General features: G+C 47.9%; 4 protein-coding genes across 4 annotated transcripts; 2 read left to right on the top strand and 2 right to left on the bottom strand.

Annotated features, from left to right (window-relative positions):
- Positions 1–207: 207 nt before the first annotated feature.
- On the bottom strand, positions 208–2,010 carry I302_102173 (phenylalanine-tRNA ligase; the record flags this gene model as incomplete). The annotated part of the gene is made up of 3 exons (XM_065869437.1): positions 208–366; positions 545–903; positions 1,074–2,010. The coding sequence occupies 3 exons, from the start codon at positions 2,008–2,010 to the stop codon at positions 208–210; spliced, it is 1,455 nt and encodes a 484-aa protein (XP_065725509.1).
- A 646-nt stretch (positions 2,011–2,656) lies between these two features.
- Positions 2,657–7,533, top strand: I302_102172 (uncharacterized protein; the record flags this gene model as incomplete). Its single annotated transcript, XM_065869436.1, has 10 exons — positions 2,657–2,710; positions 2,781–3,162; positions 3,226–4,566; positions 4,627–4,669; positions 4,727–4,887; positions 4,954–5,587; positions 5,657–6,309; positions 6,413–6,666; positions 6,744–7,267; positions 7,398–7,533. 10 exons carry the CDS (start codon positions 2,657–2,659, stop codon positions 7,531–7,533), a joined length of 4,182 nt encoding a protein of 1,393 aa, XP_065725508.1.
- Positions 7,534–8,354: 821 nt separating this feature from the next.
- I302_102171 (uncharacterized protein) lies at positions 8,355–10,009 on the top strand (the record flags this gene model as incomplete). The annotated part of the gene is made up of 5 exons (XM_019187548.1): positions 8,355–8,530; positions 8,647–8,865; positions 8,938–9,158; positions 9,279–9,575; positions 9,654–10,009. 5 exons carry the CDS (start codon positions 8,355–8,357, stop codon positions 10,007–10,009), a joined length of 1,269 nt encoding a protein of 422 aa, XP_019050426.1.
- Positions 10,010–10,552: 543 nt separating this feature from the next.
- I302_102170 (uncharacterized protein) lies at positions 10,553–12,895 on the bottom strand (the record flags this gene model as incomplete). The annotated part of the gene is made up of 4 exons (XM_019187547.1): positions 10,553–12,048; positions 12,133–12,192; positions 12,255–12,341; positions 12,469–12,895. 4 exons carry the CDS (start codon positions 12,893–12,895, stop codon positions 10,553–10,555), a joined length of 2,070 nt encoding a protein of 689 aa, XP_019050425.1.
- Positions 12,896–13,029: the final 134 nt, after the last annotated feature.

Here is a 13,029-nt window from a genome sequence, read left to right as displayed (position 1 = left end):
GGTTCTTTCTCTTTATGTTTGCGAAGCGCCGATACCAGCCTAAGAGTGATTGCATACTATGTGTCTTTGACTGAGTCTGTGCATGAGTCGTGACTCGCGGTACTACCAGCAATACTCCCTTTTACAATATAACCGTATATAGTACTATGTTTGTCTGCGGGGTGTGCTGACATGACCGCATGACATAATCATGAATGGTCAGCCGTTCTATCTCATCTCTATACCCATTTCTTCGACCACCCTCCTCTGTACTTGATCTTGCAGCTCGTTAACCTCCTCATTTGATAGGTTGCGATCCATGTGTCGGTAATTCAGTCGATAGCATTTACTCTTCCTGTTCGTCTTGGGGTGGGTGAACTCGTCGATCTGAACTCGCACAGACACAGGGAAGGATTAGCATAATTCCTTTGTATCTCATACGTATCCAGGAAATAATGAGCAGGCCCTAATGACTCCGCTCAGAAATCGCTTAAACCTGTCCTTACTTATCGCCTCCGACCGAAATGATATCATGTTCAGAATTGATGGGATACACCAGACTCACCAAAGTGACGCTCTCAATCAAATCCCCAGCAACGTCCCTCACAATCTCACAATAATCATTCTCATGGAACGCCTTCGCTTTCTCTCTTACTCCACCTTCTACAGGTAGTCTACCCCCCGCAGCTGCCGCCCCATGTTCCTCTATCACACTTGAGCTAGGAGGCAACCAGAACGACATGTCCTTGTAACATGGTGGGTATTTGCTGTACGGCTGGAAGGTGGTTATCTCGCCTTGCTTGAATTGATCGAGGAATCGAGGGTCAGAGGTCCAGAAGAGTCGGATGTCGGGTATGGAGAAGAGGACCATTGAGAGGCGCTCGAGGCCTAGGCCGAAGGCCCAGCCGGATTTTTTGGGGACGTCTGTGGGTGGAGGAGGAGTTGTCAGACAATTGTTGTGCGATGGTATTCGGGGAGCCGTTGATGTGTATGATGGAGTGTATGCAAGATGAAGTAGGATTGGGAGAGAGGATGAAGACAGGTTAGTCAGGCTGAGAAGAGAATGATCCGGACATCGTATGACAACCACTCACCTGACAGATCCAGCGTCTTCTGCATAACCACCCCACAGCCCAACAGCTCCAACCATTGCCCATTCCAGTACACCTCAACCTCATAACTGGGCGTTGTAAATGGGAAATAAGCTTCGATCCACCTGACTTTCAACGGTTCTGCACCCTTCTGACTCGCATGATGACCGAACAATCTAAATATCAGAGAATTCAAGGAATGCTTGAGATGCCTCGTTATCTGCTCGGCATGGATGGGATCATGGTGTGCTTGATATGGGTTCGAGGGGGATATCACCGTCTCATCTTCTATAAGGATATTACATTCCTCCAACTTCTTCTCCAACTCTGCATTGAGGGCTGGTAAGTTGTGTAATTCGGAATTATCCCATATGTGTGTTCCCTCCATCTGATGGAATACGGGATAATGGCTCGAATCAATCTCGTCTCGTCGATATACGTCTGCAGAGAGTAACCACCTGTTCAGTCCCTTCTTGTAACTTTCCACCTCGTGTGCTGAGGTATGTGTCCGGAGCATGTAATCCCTGTTGAGGTAATAGCTATCCGTCAGACTTCGACCGGGGTGGTCGGGTGGAAATCCCAATTCATCGAAATTCTGGTGCACCGAGACGACAGCTGAAGAGGGTACGAGCGGTGTGTAGCTTGAGAAATGATCTTCGACTATTTGACGGAGGATCGATATTGGGTGGGAAGGGAGGAGATGGAGATTACGGTCTAGCTTGTCGAGGATGGAAGAGGGGATGTTGGAGTAGGTGTCTTTGGAGTAGGTGGTGCCGCTGAGCTTGTACGAGTCGGGTGAGGAGATGGTTGATTGGAATCTGGGTGTTAACGTTACTGGTGATATCCGTGGTAACAGGGGGATTGGTATCAGTCTACCCCTTGAGCAGGTGAACAATCTGGATGAGGAAACGAGCAACCTTGGTGCTATCCTTGATGCCATCTTGAGCTGCTGGTGTATGTGTGGGATACGTGAATTGGTATCATGTATCGAATAGGGGTTCGATATGGCATAATGACAACATTCACCAACATTTACGATTGAGCTTGTTAGTAGACGTTCCGAGTGGGATCAATTGGTCACGTGATACGAGCAAAAGGCAGGTGTTCTCCACGAGGCTATCTAGATCAAGCCGAAACGTAAAGATGTGAGATCCGAAATCAGTACAATACAGTACTGTATGAGCAATGTTCATGCTGTGGAATGTCGACAAGAATGTCTTGAAGTATCCTATCAACTACTTCTTTCTTCTTCTTCTACTACTTTATTTCATACCTTGTAGCTATCTTGTGAATTGGTGGTAGTACCATCTTATATACCTTGTATCTTGTATCACTAGTAGTACCTCTTCACGCCGACCGATCCGAACGCTTGGACACTTTGACACTCCTTTGAACCCATTCAATACCCTAACTCGTAGGCCTTTTTGTCGAGACTAACATTCCATCTCACATCAACAAAACACAACAGTAGACATTTAAACAAGAGATGATCTCCTTCTTTATCTTGTTGTATACCTTGAATTGTGATACCCTTTCATTGTCACATATCGATTCAGTATCTTGCTTGATCCTTGGAGAGAAGAAATATGTTCAATGATGATTGGGATCTAGACGCCCATCATGAGGACATTCAAAATGCTGCAAGTCACCCTCCGACTTCCTCTCCCACACCCACTAAGTTATAGATTGCTGACAGTCCAATCCGAACAGTATCATAGGCTGAGGGCCATCCACCCCTCGTTAGGAGCCTTCCGCGAGCCTCGGTCGACCGACTCGGAGACCGTCAAGAGAATTTTGAACAACCTACGTATTTTCATGTGTCATTATCATTTACTGTTCCCTGAGTTCGTCGACTTCGAACACGAATCGGTGGGAGGTACCCGATATGAAACTCAGAATGAAAGTCAAAATGGCGGTACAGGGAAACTCAGACGCATGGTAGATCCTCTTCTTACGTTCTGTCAGAGGCTCGAAAAAAAGTTGAATGAGGCCGAAGAGGATTATGATGGGTTCGGCGAGATATTCATGAACTATGATGGGCAGGTGTATGATGAGAATGGGGTCGACGGGTGGAGAAAGGATTCTACCGCTGGTGAGCGATTCCTCCTAGATTATTTGGGTTATCGTCGCTTTTTGCTGATCCAATGAGTATTAGCCAACCCCCCTACGCCGACCAGCAACAAAAGTCGCAACAATTCTTCAAAAAGTTCATCATCCAAGAGATCAAGCGATGATCCTGAGGAAAACAGTTCGCCAAAGAAGTCGAAGGTTACACCTTTCAAACCAGCTACGCAGGCTAATCAGCTCGCATCGCGTACATTCACCAAGTTCACCTCAGCACCTCAAGCCAGTGCTACTGCCTCTACCTCGCGACCATGTCTATACAAGATCTCGGCCATCCCTAGACCTCTTCCACGTACGATCTCGACGTCCACCGAATCCACCGAATACATTGAAAGCTCCACTACCACGACGACTACCTCTACTACAACTTCGACAGTCGTCACGCCCTCCACTTCCTTCTCCACTCTGCCACCAGCTGTTCCATCTCGCCCATCGAGTGTTCCCACTCCTCACTTGTCGCTCACCAACAGCAGTCTTCAAGCCATCAAGATCACCAATGACAACTACATAGCCTCGCTTAATAGGCTTGGAATTAAGTTCCATTTTCAATGGGAATTGGAGAGATTGATATCTCAACATGACACCGTAACGTGGGACTCAATCGAGTGGCACGCTCTCAGCAGTCTGAAAGACCAATCATCAACGGAAATGGTGCACCTGATCGATACCATCATTCGACAAGCAGAGGCGAAACAACAGGGAGCAGAACAGGTCGAAGCGCCTCGTCGACGGGATATATCCGATAGAAAAGCTCTCATGCTCTCAGAAGTTGACAAGGAAGAGATATCAATATTAGCGAAAGACTTGAGAGGAGTGGGAAATAATAGTGTTGACTGGCCATATGGCGGGAAGATACAATACATCCTCTCTGTACAACTCGCAACTAAAGGGGAAGGGTGCAGTGAGCTGCCTCCTGAAATTCTTCCTGCGAGCCAAGCAAATGATCCATATCGTCGAAAGAAACCATTGCAACGCGCTCAAACATTGCCTAGTGCACCCACAGTCGATTGGAACAATCCTATGGGACCGGGACTTCCATCGACGGCTTACGAACCCCGCTCCTTTCCATTCAGGTTTGAGCTCCGTCAGCCTGAGATGCCTGGAAAGTCTTTCCGTCTAGCAAGGAGATTCGGCTCGAGGCGATGCATCAGTCTCAAAACCAAGGATATTCCGCTGAACAAGCGGAAGGAGCTGAAGGAGATGTTGACGGGACGATGCTTGATAGTTTTGGGAAGACCTTATCGGGCATTTTGGGCAGCTCCTGATGGAGAAAATGTAATGCTCATCGAAACGCCGGAGGAAGGAAATGGAGTCGTGACGAAGGGTAGAGAGGATGAACCGAAGATGCCTAGTTTCCAGGAGTTGCTATACCGTAAGTCGATATGAGTATCGGCTTTCGAATCGTAGTCGAGCTGATCGACGTGCCTCGCAGGATATAATGACCTAAACAAAAAGCCCAATCAGGCTATGGCGAAGTGAGTGATGTCTAGTGGCTTACGCGATTGCCCTACTGACCTCTTTTTGTTTTGTAGATGGGCTGCTCGTCCGCAGATCCTTTTCTCGGATTCGGTCCCTGTGACCTCAGTCGAGCTTTCTGCTATTCACGAGATTCCAGATATCATCACGCGGGAAGCTCAGCTCTCAGGTAGGCCTGAGACGGAGCAGATTTTGACGGATGGATGTGGTTTGATGTGTGAGTCTAAGATCGATGGAGATGACCCCTCACAAAGTATCTATGCTGACGCCACGCTACTGGCAGCTGAGAGCCTTGCCTTGCGCATCTATCATCACCCTTCCCTGACGCTTACGAATGGTCGACCATCGGTGGTGCAAATGCGTATTGGCGGATCAAAGGGTCTCTTAGCGCTAATGTCACCTAATCAAGGTTCCCAACACCCTAGCAAAGAAATTCTACTTCGGGATTCAATGATCAAGACTCTGTCTGCTTCAAATTACGAAAATGACCCGTCGCTACTCACGGTAGATGTGCTTAAGTGCGAAAGTCTCAAGATCGGTGCGAACCTCTCATCTGAAGCGATAATAGCCATGGCTCATAACGGAGTACCGACAGAGGTTTTTGTGAAAATGGCCGAAAACGAGTTGAACTCCCTACGAGATGCGTTCTGGCCCACACCACTCGAAGGGGAGACTGAAGATGATATGTTCAGAAGGATCTTTGCGAGCTGTTATGGGATTGGTGGGGTCGGGATGGACAACAAGAAAAGGCAGGCTAGGAAGGACGGGAAATCATTGAGAGCTGCTGGATTAGCTAAAGGTCACTTTGATGACGATATGGAGGTTGATGAGGATGATGAGGATCCGTTGACTATCAGTGCCTCGGAGAGGTTCGATGTGGACCCGATAAGTGGTCAACCCAATAGTCTGGGTGAAGCGTGAGTCCAGCCGCCTCTTCACTTTGGGCAACGAGTACGTACTGATGGGGCAATGACGAACTACTGCAGTCTAATGGAATCTGTTGCATCTGGGTTTCATCCTGCCACATCCCCTTACCCCGCATCCAAGCTACACCACGTCGTCGAGACTCTATCGAAGAAGATTGTTCGAGACTTCAAAATACCTGTCCAGCAATCCCTTACAGCTTTCATCGTACCCGACTCTCTACAGATCCTGGCTCCCGATGAATTATTCATTTGTTTCTCGTCCAAGGGACCCATCGACGAGACGACCCAGATACCCCTGAACTACCTTGAGGGGGAGGTGTTAGCATACAGATCACCGTGCAAAGTGCCAACGGACGTTCGAAGGTTAAGAGCGGTATACAAGCCCGAACTAGCATATCTGAAAGATTGTATAGTGCTTTCTGCGAATAGTCAATTGTGCAAAAGATCACCTGCGAGTTATCTGGGCGGAGGGGACTACGATGGTGATACCCTCACCTTATTCTGGAACACAGAGCTGGTGCAGCATTTCAGAAATGCTGAAGATCATTTTGCAGAGACTCCTCCCAATTTCGAAGAGCAAAATTTCCATAAATCTGTGACGAAGGGTACGGAGTTCTTGGATGGAATTGAGGGTTTGAGCGCGAATGAGAAGATCAGGGAGTTGCAGAGTTGGTTAATCGATGGTGTTAAGGGTGATGAGCTGACTGGGATATGTAAGTTAAGTTTAACTGTTGTCTCAAATAATGCCGGGTGCCAAGACTCGTTCAACGCTGTGGTAGATGGGTGCTAACGTTGAGCTGTTGGGACGTGATGCAGATTCCGGTCTTCACGAAAATGCTGTATATACATTAGGATACGATCATCCAGAGACCATCAGATTGGCAAGGATGTTCTGCCATGTTCTTGATGCGCGGAAATCCGGTTTGAGGGTGAAAGATGAGGTTCTCAGAGATGATAGGAAGAAGTACGGTGGGGACCTGGACTGGAGGTTGTGGAAGAAGGGGGATGAGACGGTGAACATAAGGAATGTGAATTACTTGAAGAGGAGGAGAGAGTTGGGTGGATTTATTGTGAGTTCAGCGACATCCAAGTTCATATCGATAGCATTTGAAGGTTTAGACAGTCAGCTGATGGAACGATATGCTAGATGGATAAATTGAAGACCAAAGGAGAAGAACACAGGAAAAAAGTGATGGGATCTTTCCTCAGAGAACCACCAACATTAACTGATCAAGAATACAGAGAGCACGGTAATCTCTGGGAAGCAACCAAGAACGACCAACAAATGAGCCTCATTCCCATCTGGCAGCAACAACTAGAAAAGATAGAAAGTCACGTTAAAGCATGTTGTGAAATACGGCAGTACATCGTACAGGGCAGATGCGAAGATGTCGCCCAAACTTACCAGAACCTCTTGAATGGGGTCATACCGAGATTGAAATCTCGACCTCAGAATGGGTTGTGTAGTCCAATAAAACAACGCAAGGTGGAAAATTCCGAATCTAGCTTAGAGAGATTAACGAAGATCCGACAGCTTGCTGTGATATGGAGGGATTACCCGAGGAAAGAGGAGATACCTTCTTTATTCACTTCTTGGGAGATTGGACAGAGGAAATTGAGTTGTCTGGCGGGGATGCTGGTGGGCAAGAACAGGTCGATGCAGATGGCTCCGTGAGTATTGCTCATCTCGCTCTTACAACCTATCATCAGCGGGTTGTCATCACAGTCTTTCATACTTCTTCGCGGTCAGCCGAGATGCTATAATTTCCGAAAAGCTGATATTAGCGTACACTGGTTACAGGTTCGACCTAGACTTCACAGGTTTCTGCGATATGCAAGCTAGGTCGAATGGGAAGAATGCCAGAACGATCTTGTCGACCATCTACGAGGATCTCAAACCTGCTACTAGAGCACAGAGTAAACCTGGAACCGCATGATCTTAACGAAGATACCAGGATACGATCAAAACGACATAGATACGTAGAACGAATAGACAGATAGCACATGGAAATATCCTCGGGGACCCGCTCAATGATGAATGATGAACGAAGGAATTTCTATGCTTGTACCTCGTGGTATTTGCTGATCCCATTCAAGTCAGAGCAATTACCAGATAAAGATGATCCTATCATGTGGAACTTCGGCATCGACCCATGCCGGGCACATTTTAATCATGACGATGAACTATTTAAGGTTTACGTTATCGATACAGACCGGGTTGCCGGATACGTGATCTGCATTTCAAAATGCAATTTCACTTGAATGACGTCGTGTCTTTGCTGGTACAGTAAGCTGCAACACGGCGTTCTACTTGTGGTAAAAGTGCCATTGCTGGAACGGACTGATCGATTTGTCGGAGAATTGAAGTCTTACGATAAGACTGACTGACTCACTCTGCATTCGCCCCGTTTGTCGAGCTGAATTGACTGGCTTGATTCACTGGCCCCTTCTTACTGGAGCTTCTCCATCTGTACCCCACTCGTATGCGTATTCGTACGGAGATTGACACAGATGGTGTGCTCGTTATGTAATTGGAAGTAACCATTCCAGACACCGGGTTACCTGTCTTGGTATAGGTCGTCTTACCATTCATGGTCTGTCGGGTTATTCGTAGTATGTAGATGGGAATGTCGTCATTCCAGATCCACTAATGTTCAACCATCCAACCTTTCTACATCCAAGAATACCTGTATATAAAGGAGGAGTCGAAGTTCCAAGATCTCCCTGGTTCACCAAATATCGTTCTAACCTTTTCAACATGTTGACTCAACTCGCCTCACTCGCCGTCCTAGGCTCATTAGTCGCAGCGGCCCCCTCGACCATCCAGCCTATTAAACGGGATTCGGGGGTCTACGCAAATTGCCGATCATTCAATGCTGATGTGTATGCTCAAACGAGCCAGAATGTAGATCTGAAGAGTGTCATTGGGGGACCGTGAGTCGATACTCTTAATGAATCATCCCTTGTCCTGCCCATCTTTCTCGTGATGCCTTCATCGCACCGCAAAGGCAAAGACCACCGAAGAACTAATCGTTCGATGTATGATACAGTCCACCAAACCAACAGGTCCTGGTGGAATCGTCAATCCAACAATTCGCAGCTGGGTCCACGGTCATGCAACAAATAATGAACGCTACCAAGATCCCCGTCAATGGGACGTACAACCTGTTTTTCGAGTATTGTGAACCTAAGAATGGGAATATCTCGGGTATCTTCCAGACTCATCATGGACTGGTTGGGAATGCGGGGTACTGGAATGTTCAGTTGGAGTGAGTAATTAATCCCCCTCCAATACCAAGTCAGATAAGATAGTGTATAGCTGATATTAACTCTTGCGATAGTAACTCCCCCAACAACTCTTTCGCCGAAAGCGCCGCTGCAGCCGGTTGGGCGACCTTATCATACGATAGATTAGGTGTTGGTCGATCGGCCAAACCTGACGGTACGAATATCGTGCAGATCTCTTATGAGGCTGCTCAGAGTGTGTCCATTGCTCAGGCTCTTAGAGCTGGTAATTTGAGTGATGTAGGGAAGTTCAACAAGATCGTCGGTGTTGGACATTGTAAGTGATCGTCATCCCTCCACACAATCCCGTGACTACTATCATCAACATTCTTTATGTAGAGATAAACAAGGGAGAACAGATCAGAAGCTGACCTTGAATTACCAATACCCATCGTAGCATACGGTTCCAACCTCCTAACCGGAGTCGCCTCCCTCGCCCCCAAAGCATTCGACGCCCTAGTCCTAACGGGCTTCACCAACAATGCCACTCAAGGTCCCCTCGGATTAGCAGCATTCCAAAGTACAATTGCGTCTGTTGCTTACCCTGCCAGGTTTGCAAGCGACGCGAACGATTATGTGATTACCCCGAGTGTTTCTGTTGATCAGACGGGTTTCTTCCATTATCCCAATTACACGAATGGGTCGCTGGAGTTTTTCACGAATAATAAGGGTGAATACACATTGGGTCAGCAGAGTAAGTATATAGTTCACATTCGAATGAACAAATCATTGTCGTTGAAATTAACAGAAGCTAACTTTATTCCCACGTTAGACACCATCGCCGCCCCTCTCCAGCTTAAAAACAACTACACCTCCCCCGTCCTAGTCGTTACGGGCGAGTACGATGCCCCATACTGCGCTGCCAACTGCTATGTCACTTCTTCCTCTTCTTCCTCATCTTCCAATTCGACTGCTCCAATGACGAGCATGAACGGTACCATGGCTGGAAACTCTTCTTCTTCTTCAAGCCGACCAAGTCAGTTGGATACGGCCAAGGCTTTGTACCCCTCTTCGAGCAATTTCCAGACTTACGTGGTACCTGATACAGCGCATGGGATCAATTACCATACGACTGCTTATGGGGCTTATCAGCGGATCATCCAGTTCGTGAAGAGTGCGAATGTGTAGTTCAACAGCCGATTTCAGCAGGCCGGTAATGTTCGCGTTCGCAGCGTGAAAATTTGAGGTGTGTGAAGAGAGAGAAAGAGGATGGACAATTAGCGTTCGACGTTAGTGCAGTATAGTATTATCTAGTAAAGTAAAGTATAATATGTATAAGACATGTAAGAGAGGTTTCGACGAGTGACTATAACATAAAACAAAATCGCACGATTTCAAACCTCGGCAGCGCGATCCTGAGCTTAATAACTAACGCGTAGATTTTAACAGTTCACACAATTACAGAATCAAACGTTTGATCATGATGATTTGCATTTTTGGTGTATGTGATAACTAGGAGAAAGGCAGAAGAGAAGAACTAGTAGTACATGTATAAACTAATCACGTTTAATTTTTATTTTCCACTTCCTACTCTTTTCACATGTATTCTATCTATTTGACAACATCCCAGGACCCGATACTTCCACAACTCAACAACAACCACAATACTTCTACCACATCCCAAAACAGCGTGTATCCATTTACCCCTCAGATCCAAGTCCAAGTCTCACCCTAACCATCCATATCGAACAGCCCTTCCTCCTCATCATGCCCATGGCCATGGCCATGGCCATGCCCATGTCCTCCATTGGTCGGAGCATTACCCCTCTTACCAGGGGAAGGTACGTTCCCTTCCAACAACTCATCCTCCGCATTACCACCAACAGCATTCTGCATATGCAATCTCGACAATGCACTAGCCAGTCCACCGGGTAACGATTGCCCTGGAAGATGTTTCGATAAAACCTCAGTAGCTGATGGAGAGGAAGATTGGTTCCTTAATAGGTAGTTATCACCAAGTTGGTTTCGAAGTGCTGCAGAGGGGATCTGCTTGATAGGTGAGGTAGGTGAGGTGGGGGAACGTTGTTGAGTAAGAAGGGAGGTTTGTCGTTTTGGTTGTTGGGCTGTCGAGGGTCCAAAGGCAAATCCATTTCCAGTTCCATTCCCATTGGTCTCGCCTTCATCGTTTCCTTGTGGGTTGACCTTCCTTGCATCTTCTCCCTCGGCTGACCAGAGGGATTGTAAGAATCCACCAGCGTTGGGTCCAAGGTTCGGTCCAGCAGATTGGGCCAATCGCTCGTTACCCCCATTACCCCATAGGGCACCGCCATATCTACCACCAGGAGAGGCTGAACCGAATTCTTCTTGTCCCTGGGAATCCCTTCTTGATAACCTTCTAGCCCTTTCTCGAGGAGTTAACAAATCAGATAGAGAAGAGGGTAAGAAGTCTTCTCCGTGATCTTCATCATCGATGAATACTGCATCCTGGTTCGATTTGGTAGATTTGGGAATAGGTCGTCTTCGTTGAGGTGAGAGCGGTTCTTCCGGCGTATCGGATCGGGTCCAAATGGATTTATGTAGGTTGGAGTTGTTGTCTCCCGCAAATGAGGCTGAGAGGGGGACGGCGGGGGAACTATTATGAGCCTGGTTGAGTAATGAGGGATGGGAAAAGGAGGACGAGAATCCGGGAGCGGTAGTTACCGGTGGTCGTAGTGGTGATCCCAATGGGTTGGAGGAACTAGCTTTGAGAGATAGTGGACCGGGAACAGAACCGCTCGCACCGAATGATGCGGATAGGGGTGATGGTCTGCTGGGCGACGAGGCGAATCCCTGAATACCCCTGGGATGGGCAAATCCAGCCGAGTTGGGCGAGTTGGGTAATGCTCCTGAGGGAGGGCCGAATGGTTCTCGCAAAGGTGAAGAAGGTAATCTGCCGGTTTGAGGGGATTGCATCGAGGTGGATAAAGCAGATTTGATAGGCACGGGAGAAGCAACCTGCTCTTCCCCTGGTGATGTGCTGTTCTTTCTGCCTCGCATTATACCTAGCGGTCGGGGTGATTCGCCCAGACCGTTGGGATGGCCTGTACCTGTTCCAGAGGAAGGAGCAGGAGGAGGAGCAGAAGATGCGCCAACGGAATCGCCTCGTTCCCTGGCTTCGAGCTGGGCAGCTTTCTTGTTCTTTCGGTCCATTGACATGGGCTCGCCAGGTCGAACGTGAGCGAGGGCGCCTGTGGGTGGATCAAGTTAGTCAGTTTCAAATGTAATGAGTAACGAGATGTGTCAGGAACAGAAGGATTGCGGGAATCACTCACATTTATGACCGAATTTACAGTTTCCTTTCAAGAACCATTGGCAGACTTCCCTCTTTGCGGCTGTTCCGAACAGATGAGTTAGATACGTGAGTGTTGTATGACCGAGATATCAGAGAACTTACCATCAGGAGCAGCGTGAGAGAAAGGACAGCTATCTCCAGCAGTACAAGCTCCAGCCTTGAAGAATCTACACGGAACGTGGCTGAGGCCTGGAATCAAGCTCGTAAGTCAGCTTATGCCCACTATTATCGCAACCCGCTCAAAGTGAAGGGATGGGAGCCAAGAGTGACTTTATGCAGATCTACGCGATGAGCATGATATGAGAGAAGAACGTACCTTTATCACCCTCCTCATCTTTCTCTTTCTCCCCCTTCCTCTCCTTATCTTTCCTATCCTTATTGGCACTCAACCCCGAAACCCCTCCAGCAGACTTGATCTCCCTCTTCTCAAACCCACCTACAACCTTCGACTTTCCCGTGGTCGTGGCCGTAGCAGTGGATGGGGTAGTGGCGCTAGCCAGAGCAGTTGAAGGGGCAGGCGATCGATCACGCCAATTATCATCGTTCAAGAGTGATCTGGAAATTGAGCTTGAAGGCTGGGGACGGGATCTGAAGCTGGGCGAGGAGGGGGAATGGGCCGTTCCTGTTGAGATGGGTGTGGGACGGGATCGAGGGATGGTCTTGGCTGATGCCCCACCAGCTCCGGATGGGGAGGCGGTGGTGGGTGGAGTTAGGGGTGAGGGGGATGGTAAGGGGACTGACATTTTTTCTTTACTATCGGTGTCTTGTTGAGGAGATAGGAAAGTTGAAGATGGGTGAGATGTAAGGTGGTACGTTGTAGATGCGCTGGTGCTGGGAGTGATGTATAATTGTTAGACTAGAGTGGACTAGTGAAATT

This window comes from Kwoniella bestiolae, chromosome 1, assembly GCF_000512585.2.
Source record: "Kwoniella bestiolae CBS 10118 chromosome 1, complete sequence".
Classification (NCBI taxonomy): domain Eukaryota; kingdom Fungi; phylum Basidiomycota; class Tremellomycetes; order Tremellales; family Cryptococcaceae; genus Kwoniella; species Kwoniella bestiolae.
Note: the sequence above shows the minus strand (reverse complement) of the source record. Positions and strands in the feature narration are given on the sequence as shown.